This window comes from Ptychodera flava, chromosome 12 (genome assembly GCF_041260155.1).
Source record: "Ptychodera flava strain L36383 chromosome 12, AS_Pfla_20210202, whole genome shotgun sequence".
NCBI classification, from domain to species: Eukaryota; Metazoa; Hemichordata; class Enteropneusta; family Ptychoderidae; genus Ptychodera; species Ptychodera flava.
In genome coordinates, this window is record NC_091939.1 from 13,267,906 (window position 1) to 13,284,808 (window position 16,903).

Consider the following 16,903-nt stretch of genomic DNA (forward strand, 5'->3'; position numbering starts at 1 on the left):
TCCTCATTACTGCAAGGGAACCCATATATAAGTTTCTGATATATTCATTTCAGATCTGTAACATATTACTTCACAATGAATCCAATAAGTTGGGTTTGCAAGCACGTTGTTTGTTAAAAGAACATGTATTATAGAAATAATGGATAACGCGCTGACTATTAACGTTTATTTATGGGCGCGGGCTCGAGGAAAGCCAAAAATTAACGGGCGAGGCTTGTCGAGCCCGTTAATTTTAGCTTTCCTCAAGCCCACGCCCATAAATTAATGTTAATGGTCAGTGCGGAGTCTGTTATTTCCATTATATTATCAACAAACCCAAGAAAACCGTCAAAACTTGCAAAAATTTCCCAAGCGAACGACAACTGGGCCCCAGAACTCAGCAATACATGACGCACTGTTACGCACGCTGTAAAAATTTGGCAAATCTGAAGATGTTTTCGGAAAAAGTATCTCAACTTGGCCCACAAGTGCTCCATTTTATTGATTATGATTTCCGTTTCAGCTGTAAAGTTACGATTCTTTGAGTTGTTAATCTTATTATTCATATTCACGGGCATGTAAACAAACCATTACTGTGTATTTGTGGTCAGTCACGTGGTTCAGCTCGACCAATTAAAATGCGACGGGCAGGGCATGGTAATATAATTTGAAATGGCATATAGTTACATCTGAATTGACAGTTTGTAGGGAACAATACTTGGGTATTCCACAGGTATATGGTAGTCCTTCTGTGCTACAGGCGTAGACATTATTTGTCAGAGATACCTTTAGAAACTAAGGCTATACGAGGTAACTACAGAAACACCTGCTTCTCTAAACCCATAGCATATGTGGTATAATATTGGTTAACATTTCAACTTTAGTCACATATATCCATCTACACTGCAAAATTCATAAGTTACTGGTACCAAACTGCTATGCTCCTACTTCAAAGCTACTGCTTGAGCTTAAAAAACTCCCTACAATGTCCTTTTTGCTTCATTTTTGTCATAAAAAATTGTGCTTTCTAGATCTTGGTTTTATCAAATCTCTAATTGCCTGGTCTTTACTTGTCTTCTTTCAGGTAAATTCAACAATATGACTGGGAGCACTGCTGAGGAAACTAGAGCCTTGGAGAAGTGGATCCAAGAACAACGGCCTTTTGTTTTATCAGTGGCTTTGTATGGTGGCACACTGGTTGCCACCTATCCCTATGATGGAAGCAGCCACTCAGGTAAAAAATTCCATCACAGAAAGTTATTCTTATGGACTCTTGCTGGAGTATTTTTCTCTGCAGAATAGCCAGAATCTTCACTGGCTGTCAACGAATCCCTGTGCCAAAGCGTACAGTTACTTCCATGTATTGGATCAATTCCTGTTTGAAATGAAAGTTACTGATGAGGAACAATATGCCACCAGTGCAGCTGACGATTGTCACTTTCATGACGGAGTATCCTTGAAAGACATGAAAACCAAATCCTAATAAATTGTGAACTGTCCCATTTTGTCGTTTGCAGGTACAGCTGATGAAAGCACCACCCCTGATGATGACATCTTCCAATACCTGGCATCCGTGTATGCCGACACACATCCCACAATGCACTTTGGTATCCCATCATGCCCGTCTGACGTTGGTAAGAACTCAAGTAAGCAATATCATAGTTTGTGGTGCTATACATTCCTGGAAGGGCAAATATTTTTCATCTTACATGTAGCTGTTGTTCAAGAACTGTTTCAGAAGTACAAATATACACTACCATATTTTCAAATGCATGACAGTCTTACTGTGATAAGTAATTTCAATCTTTTGCATAGATTATCATTGAGGTGTACCGTCTAAAATCTGTAATTATTTGTGATGGAGTTCAAAGAAAATATATTTCGTAAACAGCTTTCTCTTCAATAGTTGTAGGATATTTGCTGATGATGTCATATACTAAGTTACATAATATGCGGACAGTGAAAGCACACACAGCAATGCAAATTGCATTAAAAATCTGCCCTGTCTTTCTCTGAACACCAAAGTGACTTCTGCAATTGCTAACATTAAATGTTTTTGCCAGTGGACCACAGCTTAAGATACACAGCTTGCACAAAATGTTCATTGCAATCCACGCAGACACAAAGTCACCTGTCTGACATTTGATCTTTTTCTGTCATCAGGCCAAGAGTTTGTAAATGGCGTTACAAATGGAGCTGCTTGGAGAAGTAACATAGGCAGCATGCAGGTAAGCAGGTTACTTCTACTGTATGGACAGGTTCAATATTAAACCTTTTCCTGCCAGACAGTATCACTCCCCAATCAGCCAAGTCAGTAAAAAGCAGTATTGAGCCAAAACATGACGTATTTTCACCCTCTTGGCTTGGTCTGTTATAGCATCTTAAGTCCAAAAAAATCAAGTTTACAGTATTTATGTTTTCAACAGCTTTCAAATGTACAGTATTATGTTAAAGTACACCATATGGAATATGTTGTGTTTCATTAACCATCTTGACCTGGTTGTGAAATATGGACTTGGCAGGAAAAGGGTTAATGTGTGTCCCTCGGTGCATGATTCAGTGTATCCATTAAATGTCAGAAAGAGAATGTACAGACATATTTGTTGAGACTGTCATCCTGTGCATTTGGTGTACAGGATATTAGCAGTCTTTCTATCAATTTTCTGATGCCTATAGATGTCTTTCCTTAACATGTTGAAATTTGTGCCGACAAACCTTCCATGCTCTCCTACCTGTATTCGTAACCCATTCCACATCACACTTGGGTTCAGCCCTGTCATTTTTAAATGGCCAATGAGGACCCATCAAAAGGAACGTGGGGGTGAAAGTGTTAAGACTCACCTGAAATTTTTCCATACCAGTGATTAGTCTGCCCTCAGCTAAATGAATGCACATCTGAGGCAAGAGAGTTCTCCCTGAGACAAGAAACATTTTACATAAAGGTATGGAGGTGCGGCAAATAAATTTTCAGACGAAGGCATACACACTATCTTGGACTTAAACCCCGGTGCGGGGTATAAAAGACCCCTAACTCATCGAAAATTCATAATGGCGCTTGAGTGACAACTGGCAACAGCAAGGTAGACCGCTCCGTGAAAATCAGCCGAAGCGATTCTCAAACAAACATTATTGGCATACCATAAACATAGACTGTTTCATAAACACGTAGGCCATACAGGTATCCTCAAAGTTTCACAAAGCCTTTTAAAATTACGACGATGTAGGGGAAAAATCGCTTTCGTAACAAAGGAAATTGCCCCCAGGGAACAGTCGTTCCGCGTTTCAAACAATTGTCAATCATTCAGTGACGCGCAGAGGTGTAAACTGGTCAAACATTTGCTGTGCCTACGAGAATAATTACGACGTAAACAAACCATGTGTACGCCTAGAGTTACATGTATATTGGCGTGCACACAGAATGAAAACTTCGTGGTTGTCATAAACTATTTTACTAACAAGCGTTTATGTTGCAATGACATCGCGAAAGTGAGCCATTTTCGGTCGTGACTTAGGAAGAGAGGAGTCAGTACCGGTACGATGTATCCTTGCGAAAAGTGCGTACACCGTATTTTACAGAACTGCAGGCAGAGTCCATAGTTTACAATGACATCGAAAACAACTAAATACTAAAGCATGGCGGTAGCCTCCATGATCTATTTAGTTACAGTCAGTCAGTCAAAGAGAGCCACTTTTTTAAACAGCCCCCCAAATCTACGGCCGAAAGTACCGGTACGCTACAGTCGCTTTTGATATAAATGCTAGCCTTGAAAACCCGGGCTGAAAACGGCCGTACGTACACGTGTTCTCACACATGGCAATGACATGTCGTGTTCGGAGGGTTGGTAAGGTTTTGACATACCGGTTGCCCCAGTTACGTTTGGACTTCTGTTATGAGAATTAAACAAAGCTTGTAAAGACATCAAAACAGTATTTGTCAATGTCAGTTCAAGGTGAGAAAGTGAGCGTCATCACCCGATCTTCTCTGAAAGGCTTAGGCCTATTGATATACGTGTGTCCGAGATCGGTTCATTGAGTTGGCACTACATCGTAAGATTTCGACAAAGGTTGGACTTTAATTTCTTCAATAACGGAGATATCTATGAACCCAGTCCGTGGTTCATCCCATTGCTCCGAAAATAAACATAACTCGTGATGAGATGTCCGGGGTCACCATCAAAGCAACCGAGCAGCCGACCTCGATCGCTTACAGATATCGTGGTACGCGAGATTCATGGAAATCTCGATCCTTCCGTGATGTAGTGAACTTATTTTTTTATTTTAGCGATCGGTCATGACGTCACGTCGTTCACCTATTTCCTACCATTTTCCCGACAGTGTTTCTCAGTCAATGTTCAGATCGGTAATTCATGATTTCAACATACGAAATAGCCAGCTTCGGATTATTTTTAATGTTTATGTTTATTACTTTCTTGATGATTATTTCCACTACGTACGGCGCCATTTTCGTATGTGGATATGTGACCCCGAAACTTCAGTAAATCACTCAGCAAAAACTTCAGTAGATCAACTCAGCACGCTTCCGTTTTTATGAAATTGTTTTTTTCCTTCTTTCTTTTTTTCTTTCACGTAGTGCGAAGGCTGTACCTAAGCTTATAGTCAGAGCGTGATTTGAGAGCAAACAGATTACGCAGATAATGCGAACGATAGCAACCGTTACCAACAGACTCATTATGCAGAGCCATGCCCCCAAATGCCCACCCAAACTTGGCATTAATCCGGATCCCGGTCCATTTCGCCCCGGGCTTTAAACTTGGTTTTGTATAAAGTTACCTAAACAGAAGAAATCCAAGATAGGAGTTGAACTGCATCCAATGGATTGAAAAATCCACCAAGTGTATGGGTTTATCATTTCTGATTTGGACACTTCTCTTGCCTTACTTTGAAGGACTTCAACTATGACTTCAGCAACTGTCTAGAAATCTCTGTCTACACCGGCTGTTGCAAGTACCCGTATGAAGATGAGTTGAATACACTGTGGAAAGAACACCGCCCAGCTCTGATAGCCATGATTGACCAGGTATGTCTAAAGAGTGGATGGATACCGGCACTTCAGTATATCTGTGTACTTTGTAATATCTTTCATCTAGTGTTTAACACAATCATATTGATTTATGCAAAGTGTACAACTGAAGTGCAGATCTTTTAAGGTAGAATGCGCCACAACAGATATGTGGATTCTCAAACTTTTATGATTCTTTTCTGATCTACCACTTGTAGGGGTTTAGTTTAAAACTCTTGGTGTAAGAACAATTTTCACCATCTTAGTTTTTCGAAAATCCAAAATTTTCTCCATAGAGTTAACACTAGGATGGCGGCCATTTTGAATTTCAAATATCGCTAAAATCTTGGGATATTTTGTTTCTCTAGTTTGCATAGTGACCCCAGATTTTTCTTCTTGATTTTGAAAGAGAATAGCTGAAACATTCCTTTAGGAAAGTTTGAGCCAAAGTACAGTCTTTCACTTTCAAGGTGCATACTAGCTTAACAATGACTCATTATCAATGGTGCTCTTTCATGTATGTCAGATAGAGCACCATGTGAAGTATGAACAGAATTTCATTTTTGTGTCGGCATTTCACAGGTAAGTATAACAAAATGACCATTGGATCCACACAAAAGACACTGGATCATGACCATAGCTACAGCACTTTTTATCATATGAAGAAAAATGTAAGAGAGAAATTTGAAGTTTGAAGGCAGTGAGAACGCTTGTGTAGGCATACTTATACTTTAATGTCCTTATTAATAGTTTTGTATGATCTGACATTTGATTAAAGTACATCTCTAAGTTCCTAACTCGAGAATCTCACTCAGTATTCATTCAAGGTGTTGCTGTACGGTGTCTTGTCTCCATAACTACGAAACTAGAACTTAAAGCAACATGAGTAATGGAACACGTGAATAGAGAATGTTTGCTTTTTATGTCACAGGTTCACACTGGAATCAAAGGATTCATCACCAGTGAAACAGATCTGCCTATAGAGGGCGCTGAGATCTACATCGATGGATACTCCCATGTGACCAAGTCGGCCAAAGACGGTGACTACTGGAGACTGTTGCTACCAGGGGAATACACTGTCACTGTGACGGCCAAGGGCTATGTCCATGACATGAAACTTGTGAAAGTCGGGGAGGATGAGAAAATAGTGAATCTTCATTTTACACTCACCAGTGAGTCAGGAATACTTGGACTTCCTCCAACGTTGTTTATCATCATTACAGGTCAGTAGATCAGCACAACAGTGGGTGTGTATGAATGAATCTGTTTTGAGTGGTGTATATGGTTGAAGTCTGTTTTGTCAGTGTATTTGATGTGCCCACAGTCCCTCTATCCACAGGACTGTGATGTGCCCTAGTATTATAAGACGTTTGTATAAATGTATTTGATGTGCCCTATCATTATAACACTTTGGTATCAGTGTATTTCCTATACCCTAGCATTATAACGCAAATACCTCTATTCCCTCAGGTGCGGGCCTGGCCTTGGTAATCATCATGACCATTATTCTTTGGCGGGTGTGCAAGTACCGCAAGATGGACCGTAAGAAGCACGGATTCTACCGTCTAGACAGTGATAGGATGTACCAAGAGGAGTACGCGGATCGTCTGGCACTGCGTGACTATCACTCCAAACAGACATTGTTGAACAATGGCTATAGGGACAATCTGAGTGAGTCAGACAGTGAAGACGACATTATGTTTAAAAAGTACTGACAGCAGAAAGACAATCCCAGTCATCCAAGAACACAATACTCAAAACTATTTTTAGTCAGTTTATTCCATTTACAACAATATGAGAGGAGTTTTGGGATATTTGTTTATGTAAAAGTGTCTGTTTTTGTGATTTTTTTATGAGTGAATATTACCAGCCAAAGGCCATGGATCTTAATTTGTACAGAAGATGGTAAACTCACTTTTGTACATAGAATCCAACTTCCGTACATCATGAATTTTGTGATTTTTAGCTCACATTTGGTTATACCAATGTGAGTTTATCGTATAAGCTGAAGTCGATGGCGTCTGTATGTATGTGTGTATGTATGTATGTATGTATGTATGTATGTATGTATGTATGTACGTACAGTATGTCCGTCAACATCAAAAACACGCAAACCGCTGCACGTTTCAGCTTGGTATTTGGTGTGTGGATGCATCCTGGGCTATAGATGGGATTTTGTTCAAATGAAGTCTGCATTGCCAAAATTATGCAAATGAGCTTACAAAATGTGAAAATGGTCAAGAATTAATAACTCAAAAACTGCTGTTTTGATTACTGTAAAAATTTGTGTGCAAGTACCTTAGGTGAACCGTAAACAGTTTTACAAATATTGTGAAGATATCCTTAATTTTGTATTTTTGCTGAATTTTTTGGTGATTTTTCTCATTTTCAGTAAAAATTCTTCTTCTCTGAAACCGCCTGCCCAATGGCTCTCAAATTTGGGTTGGATCTTTGCGAGGGTGTTACTCTTCTAGTTTGTTGAAATTATGACAAAATTGGGAAAATTACTATTTTGGAGCAATTTTGTCACTTTTGGTCAAAAAATCTTAAACAGTATTTTCTTTTTAAAACCCCTGGACAGACAGCTTTTATATTTGGTACACAGACGTACAGAGATGACAATAGTTAGATATGTGGAAATTGTCCTGAAATGTACAAATTTGTATTTTTAAGACAATATTGTCATTTTTGGTCAAGAAAACCTGTTCTCAAAATTACTTGTTTGATAGCTTTGTAATTTGGTATAAAGTCCTGAGGTATGTTATTAGACATATTTTCTGCTCAAAGTGTTGGGAAACCCCCAAATTTGTATATTTTAGGTAATTTTCTCTGTTTGTGACCTTAAATGACCTACACCAACCCAGGATATGTTGTGAGACAGTTTTGAAGGCTGTGAACATAATTTTGTCATATTTGGTATCAATTTGTAGGACATTTTGATCCAGAAAACAAAGCTGAGGTGAATTTTTTCATTGCGGACCAATTTTTGCAACTTTTCTATGTAAGACATTCAAGAACTGATGACAAATTTGGATCCAGGATAATTCCAGATGTTGTAATCACCGCCCACAGTGGAAGGCATTTCACTATCTGTAACTAACTTAAGCACTGTTTACATTAGAATGATAACACTCATCGCATTAATTAAAAAACTTCCCAAGGTTGTAAATAAATTTCCTGTCATCTGGCGTTATGTAATACCAAGGAATGGAACATTTGATAATCAGGAGGGGTTAGGGTCTAGAAGATTGATGAGGTAGCATTACTTTTTTTTACCAGATCCCTTGCACATTTTTTTACCCACTCCCTTCTTTTCTTTTTATCAAACCTTCTCTGTCTATTTTTTGTTGTTGACATTTGCTTATGTATTTAGGATCTGCTTGTCTCATTGCTATAGAAGTTGATATGCATGTTCCTAAAGATGACCTCCATTACCTTAAAGTTGGAGACCTTATTTGCTTTTGACATTCTTGTTTTTCCTGGTTTAAATATTTCTCGAATGGACCAATGCAAACCGAATGTGAGCACACTGTCCTTGACGGTATTTTTTTGTTTTAACATAATTCATAGTCTACTTTAACAACTCCCAACTGTTCAGTTTTTATGTGTATAGATACATAGTTTTGTCCTCTCACAACCAATAACGTAATTCCTGATTTCTTTATTAAATTTGATTTACAGTCGGTGTCCAAGAACAACCGTTTCCATTGGCTAATTCAACTTGAAATGTGTGGGATTTGACCAATCATTGGTCGTTTTCCACATGATGAATGGTTGATTCTTTTTCATGAGAAAGTGTCCTTTTCACTCAGTCTTTACAACCTGTATCAACAATGGGACTTGCTTATTTGTATATATGACAGAATATTAAGGGGGAAAATGATAAAACTTAAGTGAAAAATTTTAAACAACTTTTCATGAATTGATGGAGATTTGGTTATGGCCTCTAAAGCTACACCTATTCAAGTGACGCCACTATTGTCCAAGTTCACAGTTTTCCTTGTGAAGCCAGGGTGTCAAGTGTGAAGTCTATTGCCGGATCAATTCCACAAGAACTATTTTCTGTAAAGAAAGCATATTTTCATAGCCTATTTGACTTGTCAACTTAACCAGAATACTTGATGAGTGCCTCAGCAGAGAAAGTATTCTGTATCTTTTGATAATTTGTGAGCTCTAGTCCAAGTATGCTTGAATGACATCAATCAATGTCAAAGTGTAGTTTACCTGGATTGGTGCAGTGTTCAGTAGAGTACGGATCAAAATCTAGTTTCCGGGAGTAGTGGTGCCATAGAATAGACATGTACATCTTCCAGAAAGATGAGACGCTTTAGAAGACTATAGGGTAAACTACCAAAGAGGCTGCAGCTGTTTGTCCATGAAGTCCAAACAGATACAGTAGCTAACCTTGAGGTCCAAAGAGAGTAGTTCTAATATAGCTATGTGCAATGTCATTAACGTAACAACTCTGTTTTTATCTCATACAGTCCTGGTTTTTGTCCATATTCTCTTTTCATTACTCAAGTCATTTACTGCAGATTAATCCTGAGTTGCATCTTCTTCAACTCAATTTTGTCAGGTGAAACAAGAAGTTGCAATAATCATTTGTCCAGTCCTCTAATGATACACTGTACTGTGGCTGATACTATTATGAAACGTAAAGTTCACCTACAGAGGGCACTGTGTATGGTTGTTGTACCAGTGGCTCTGAACCCTTGGCCAAGTGTCAACACAAATTGCTAATTCCCCATTGCACTGTACATGTGAGTACATAAATGAGATGAAGAATGCACTTGTCCTGTCCTGTAATCCTCTGTTTGTTTATAATTATTTCTAAAAGCATTTTAACATTTTAGAAAGTTGACTGTGTAATCATGTCTTGTTCTTCACCAAATTCTGGTGAACAAATTTAGCCTTCATTCACCCATCCTGTTTGGTGTCACAATTTTTCTCTGTCAGTCACAATTAAACCAAAAGGAAAAAAGTCTATATATAAATACACTGAGATATATATCAATCTGTACCAATTGTCTACACATCTTGTCATGAAAGACAAGAATTTTACAGAATTATTTAACCATGATGAAATTTTATTCTCAAAGACTCACTGTGAAAGATTTAATATTCTGCAATTTGAAGCTGTCTGTGCAGTCATGAATACCAGTACATTTGTGTGCATGTAAAAAATATACATGCTCACATACTTTTTGAACACACTCATATGAGTATATGAAAAATATACATGCTCATGTACGTTTTGAACACATTCATGTGTGTGTGTATATAAAAAATATACATGCTCATATAGTTTTTGAACACTCGTGTGTATATATAAAAAATATACATGCTCATATACTTTTTGAACACACTCATGTGTGTATATATGAAAAATATACATGCTCATATACTTTTTGAACACACTCATGTGTGTATATATAAAAAATATACATGCTCATATAGTTTTTGAACACACTCATGTGTGTATATATAAAAAATATACATGCTCATATACTTTTTGAACACATTTATATGTGTGTATATGAAAAACATTAAAAATATACATGCTCATGTACTAGTTTTTTAAACACATTTCCTTATTATCTGTGTCAAGCATATATGTGCAAGTCTACATGTGTGAAAACCTACTCGTCTTCCGCATACAGCAGTTCCTTTCTTGACTTTGATGCAAATCTAATGCGCCCCGTATTGCAGAATGGTTCACTCAATCTGTCCACTCTATGAGTACATGAAGGTCTGTGTCGGCAGTTTTCGGTATACACTGCCATGTACCACAAACTTTATCATTCAGAGAACTATTTACAAAAACAAGATATGGAAATTCCAGCACATTCAGCGTAAATTATTGAAAACTTAGAATTTCAGACTAGAATTCTGAACTCAAAATTGATATATTATTAGCAGGTTTAGAGAGTAAGAGAGAGTCTAATGACAAAATAATAAACTTTTCAGATCACACTTGTGATCAATCAAACAGTGTACGCCAGTTGCCTTAACAATCCAATGAGCAGCCTTTATAAAATATTATCGTTAGATGTACATATTTTCTTTAAGACCCTAATGTAGACAAGCTCTTTCCTGATTTTGCTTTTTGAAATAAAAAATGATCTTTCAAGAATTTTTGCATATCATCCAACTCTTGGCATTGTGCCAAGCCAATGCTGCTTAGAGGAGACAAATTTCAGAAATGTTTAAAGCCAATTTTTGAAAAGTGAGGGTTTGAAGTTGAGGGGCTGTGCATAATTTCAACAAGTTTCTATATATGGTAAATAATAACTTACCATCATGGGAAGTTGAATTCACATTTTAATATACTTACATGATAACACTTGACAAGCATGTTTGTAATGTCTAATTTCAGATGTAAAATTTATTAAGTAAGGGTGTGTCTTACTGTACATCATTGTGACCGTTTGTGGGGAGTGTCTCTTCTGTGATTGTTACACAGTTATGATGTCACTGGTGTGACTGTTACACAGTTATGATGTCACTGGTGTGATTGTTACACAGTTATGATGTCACTGGTGTGATTGTTACACAGTTATGATGTCACTAGTGTGATTGTTACACAGTTATGATGTCACTGGTGTGATTGTTACACAGTTATGATGTCACTGCTGTGAAAGTTACCCTGTTATGATGTCACTGCTGTGATTGTTACCCATTATGGTGTCAGTCTGAACAAAACCACATTATTCCACATTGTTACAGTTGTATGCTGCATCTTATACTGCTTCAGTAGTATCACACCCATGAATCTTAAAGAGTGCTCCCTTTGGTGCTCTCAGCTGCCATGTATGGAATTTCCCTGTAAATATCAAGGTGCTTGCTTGACCATTCACAACTCTGTGTTGATTTCTTTCACACCTTTGTTTTGAGGGCATTTCAAATGTCTGACACAATGATTTTACTCCAGCAGTGTGTGTTCCTCTGACAAATGGAATATCAGCAAACAGTTCTTCCCCTCCCTTGCCTTCATATCTTCATCCCTTCCGTTACCAGCATTTGGTACACCCTCATTATTATCAAATGGGTTGCTGGACCCATACACAGATAAATAGGGATAACAGGGACAAAGGTGTGAGGGGCCAGCATTTCTTAACTTGCTGGTGTGCACCTTTACTTTATATTTATGCACAGCCCACTCTTGTGAGAAAGTCTCACTATATGAAATGTTACTTTATGTAGAGTGTTACTTTATTTTATCATCAAGATTAGTAACATCATTTCATTTCTTGAAAGCCAGAGTAGGTATTTGAGTAGTTTTGTATACAACGTAGCACCGACATCCTTTTAATAAAGTAAACTTAATATCAAACCAGACAACATGGTTGTGATGAGTACTTTCTAATTTATCAACTATTCATGTTCAGCAGTGAAATTCTGTTTTGTGAATACTATGTAACAGTGAATATTTAGCAAACGTCCTAATATTCTTTCAGTCATCGATATTGACATCTCTATAGAAATTTGAAAATCAAAATAGACTTGACCCTTTCACCACAATGGTTTGGCCCACTTGCATTGTTTTTTTTAGTGGTGACTGTGAACCTTTCCACAGGAAATTGGGGGTGAACAGGTTAAAAGTACACACCCACTGAAGGGTGACACTCCAGTCATCTGTAACAAAAATTAAAGTCATCAAAAATATTCTAGCTTGTTAAAAAGTTCATATAGCGAGGAGTATATTTACAAACCTCACAGTTTTCTCATGTCAAATATGAAGTGATCTTCTTCTCTACTCTGAGTTTCTGAGTTTCTGTTTGAAACAGATCAATATGAATTTGACCCTGGCTGTTGCAAGGGGTGGGAGTGAAGATGGGATGGGGTTCTCCTACAAATCAATCTGTTGTTTGCACTTCCTTCAAAAGTCGTTATGGTCCCTCCACATGACCAAAAATGTAGTGTACAAATTCAAAGTGGAGAGGATTAAAAGTTGCAACAAATTTACTTTTCAGTGTTATATACTGTAACTTACGAATTTTCCGGCTATTTTGACCCGCTTTAACCAAAAATGCTCTTCAAGAAATATATTGTTTTTAAAGAATAGTTTTACACATTTGCAGAGATGACAACGGTTGCCTAAACCTTACTGTGTGTGAGCTGTACGGCAGTCCAGTTGAAGTAGTACCCCACATCACGTGTAATCCCTAGAGATATTAGATTGCATGTATTAATCACACCCAGTGTAAAAACACTGAAACCCACACTTAATCAAAAAGGCAATTTTGTGATATGCTATTACACTTACTGTCCTTGAGAATTCTCTGGTGGATTGCAAAACAAATAAACAAAATTGATCTAATGATTCCATGCAGGTTTTTCCTTGCGTTTCAATTTAAAAAAATTGTGAACAATACTTCTAAGTGTACTATGATTTTGGTAAATTGTTTTCAAAGTCTCCAGCTCTCTTGAACGATATAATGTTCCATTATACTATAGAATGTGTTTGTGTTATTCAAAGTGATCAGCAGCTCAACATTGGACACCCGCTTGTCCGGTTCCGCGTCGTTTCCTGCCACTCTTTCAAAAAGGGGCTTTACCAGCTGACTTGTTTAATAACCTTAAGTAATCAATTTAACCGATTACTCCCCTAATAGACTGCTGATAGAAACAGTCACATTCCTACAGTCCTTCATCAACGGCCACTTTAAAAGCACTGTTCAACAGCCAATCATTAGTTTTGACATTCCATTGAAATGTAGATGAAGACATTGACTGTACGTAAAGGTGATTAATTTAAGACAAAACTTTATGTATGGTAAAAAATAAGCAACAGAAAGTATATTAATAAACATATATATATATATATATATATATATATATATATATATATATATATATATATATATATATATATATATATATATATACACACATACATACATACATACATACATACATACAATACATACATACATACATACATACATACATACATACATACATACATGTGTGTGTGTGTGTGTGTGTGTGTGTGTGTGTATGTGTGTATTACCACAGACAAGGAGTTGTGATATTACATAAATGCGTGTGTGTCATATTTATATACGTTATACATATCGTATTCATCGGAATATATGTGCGTAGACGAATGGATGTATACACACGTACATAGCCATTTGCAATATTAGTATGTTTGCGGAGTGGTTTAAGCTGTAGGCAGTATGCCTTGTACAGCGTAATGAATAACGACAGCGGGCTTGCTGACTTCCAGTGGTTGGTTTAACTTCATGATTTCCCTGGGGAATTGTGTGTCTGAATTAATGCTCTTAATTTGTGCAGAATTCTTGTTTGAAGAGCCGATCGACCGTGCGCGTGGAATTTACACTCGCGGAGTGTTCATTTTCTTTCAAATTGGAGACTTCGATAACCACACAGGAAAATGAAACTTTTCATTCTCTCTGATGATTACTGTCCACACCTCTCCGAGTAGTCGCTAGGCAACATATACGTAATGATGGTGTTGTACTGAGAAGAAATTGCCATAGTTCACAGTTTGCTGAGCTGTAGCTTCATCACCATGTAAGTCTTAGGAAAACGCGACAGTATAAAATGCGAACATAAGGATGTTGACTTTTGTCTATTTTTTTGCAATTTCCGAGGGCGTCACACATCGAGATTGATTTATTTGCAAGGCGCAACCCTGTCAAGTTAAGTTTAAAAGTTAATAGTGGACTGAAATAATTTATTTAGACAGCCGGCAAACTCGGAGTGTGAAAACGCGATGGATGAAAAACAACCACTCAGTTGGAACAAGTTGTATTTGAAAATGGAAGACGATGTCGCTGTCCCTTATGTCACTCCAAACTTCATGTTTGGAGCTTTTCCCAACAGGGGAAAGGCATGGAGTAGCGGAGATGGTATACTTCGTCAGGTGAGACAAGTCCTTGAATGTGTGTGTGTGTGTGTGTGTGTGTGTGTGTGTGAGAGAGAGAGAGAGAGAGAGAGAGAGAGAGAGAGAGAGAGAGAGAGAGAGAGAGAGAGAGAGAGAGAGAGAGAGAGAGAGAGTCTAGCCTGTGTGTGTGTTGGCGAGTGGGAGGGAGGGAGGAAAGGGGGGGCACAGTAAGAGTTACAAGACATAACCTGTGATAGAAATATGGGAGACAGCAACGTCGATTTAAAAATTTAGACTTTCCTCTGTGAACGTCAAGTTTGGACAAAAAGAACAGCAACAACATACACACATAAAACAGCCCGTCTATTGTGAGACAGTAATCGAAGTGCAGATGGGAAGGGAAATACAATGTCGACATGCATCAATTGTAAAATAATATTTTTTAGTGTTCTATGAAAGGGTTTGATAGATAGATAGATAGATAGATACATACATACATAGATACACAGATACACACATAGATACATACATACATAGATACATACATAGATACATACATACATACATACATACATACATACATACATACATACATACGCAGACAGACAGACATAGACTGCAGTGAGACAGAGGGGTTAATAACTAAGCTGATTTAGCTTTTAAATTTTAAAGTTAACGCATCTTTTCATAATGATCTACCTTTGTTCGCGTTCTCCCCATCGACTTGTGTCATGCATTGAGTTGAGAACAAATATTTGAATATGATGTCTCTCGGAATTGCGTTTGTGAATCTCAATCACGGAATATTAAAAGATTGTCCACAGCACTTTCACAGCATGAGTGTTTTTACGAAGACATTCCCTTTTGTCCACGAATTAAAGATAATTTTGCCAAGTAAGTTGTGAAAGTCACGTCTCAACCCAAAGTGCCACAAATTAGCTAAAATGTTTATTATTTAAAACAAATAGCGATTTTATACTTTACGACTCTTTATTGTTATGGGATTTAAATTTTCTAATACTACGAAGTAAGCTCTTTCATTTCAAAAGAGGGCTACGCTATATCAGAATATGATTATCACTTCCTATTACAGTGAGTAGACAAGATATGCGATGATAATAATAAATCGTTGCGGAATGTTTGATCCATCAAATGGAGATACACCTTACCCTTCGATTTTGTGCCTTCGATTTTGTGCAGTTCAATATTGCAGCTCTAGGGCATGTTTCAGCTTTCAACCTTCAAAGGAAGCAGGGAGGTGATAAATACTGAATGGGGGTTTCCTTTCTGTGCAGATTTGCAAACTGCAAATAACTTTTGAAAACATGAAGTAACGGTTATGAAGATACACAATTAATGATAGTTTATCAAAAACACTTGAAAATAGCTGTTGGGTCAGGGTTTTCTGATAATCTTGTCATTATATATCTTGACATTTATCATTGTGATAACATTTTTCATATGCATTTTTAAATATGGCTTCTCTCTCTGAGTCTTTTGTGAAAGATTCAAGAAAACTTTAATATCACGACAGCATTTTCTCATGCAATGAATGAAAGGTCAATGGAATATAATAGCCTAACCCACTGATCACTTCGTATTTTTCGGGCGTGTGCGGCTCCCTAATTTGTATGAGCAAGAACGTCAGCACAGCTGTGAAGATATTTTAAGGCCAAAAATTTCAGAGACTTGCAGTTCAAGTTGCTTTGAACACATCGACAAATAACACCTTTGGCGATTAATTACATCTCAATTCGTACATGACACTGGCAAACAGCGGGTGATAATGTTAATACATGTAATGATTGCCGACAAAGTGACAAAATTAACGCGGGTTTGGCGTTCAATCCACCATCTCACACTACAGTCTGCCAATTTGGAAGTATCTTGTTTTCACTTCATCATCAACGCGACAGTCTGCTGAAGTATATTCCTTCAATTTACAGTCACTCTATTATAATATTCATGACAGTCATGAGCCGACAAACTTTGGGCAAGTCTGGGCCCATTCACTGGTAGTCCTCTACCAAAAAGCCAATTCTTCGACCTTC

At 37.5% G+C, this 16,903-nt stretch overlaps 1 protein-coding gene across 2 annotated transcripts in view; it reads left to right on the forward strand.

Annotated features, from left to right (window-relative positions):
- LOC139145051 (carboxypeptidase D-like) overlaps positions 1-6,871 on the forward strand; it is a 47,916-nt gene extending 41,045 nt beyond the window's left edge. The window contains exons 20-25 of one of the 2 annotated variants that reach the window (XM_070715979.1): positions 1,064-1,213; positions 1,497-1,625; positions 2,143-2,207; positions 4,886-5,017; positions 5,931-6,222; positions 6,470-6,871. In XM_070715979.1, the coding sequence (XP_070572080.1) occupies positions 1,064-1,213; positions 1,497-1,625; positions 2,143-2,207; positions 4,886-5,017; positions 5,931-6,222; positions 6,470-6,714 (1,013 nt within the window). In that variant the 3' untranslated portion in view covers positions 6,715-6,871. The remainder of the gene's footprint in view (positions 1-1,063; positions 1,214-1,496; positions 1,626-2,142; positions 2,208-4,885; positions 5,018-5,930; positions 6,223-6,469) is intronic. The other variant, XM_070715980.1, reaches the window with a different exon arrangement.
- The last annotated feature ends 10,032 nt before the right edge of the window (positions 6,872-16,903 follow it).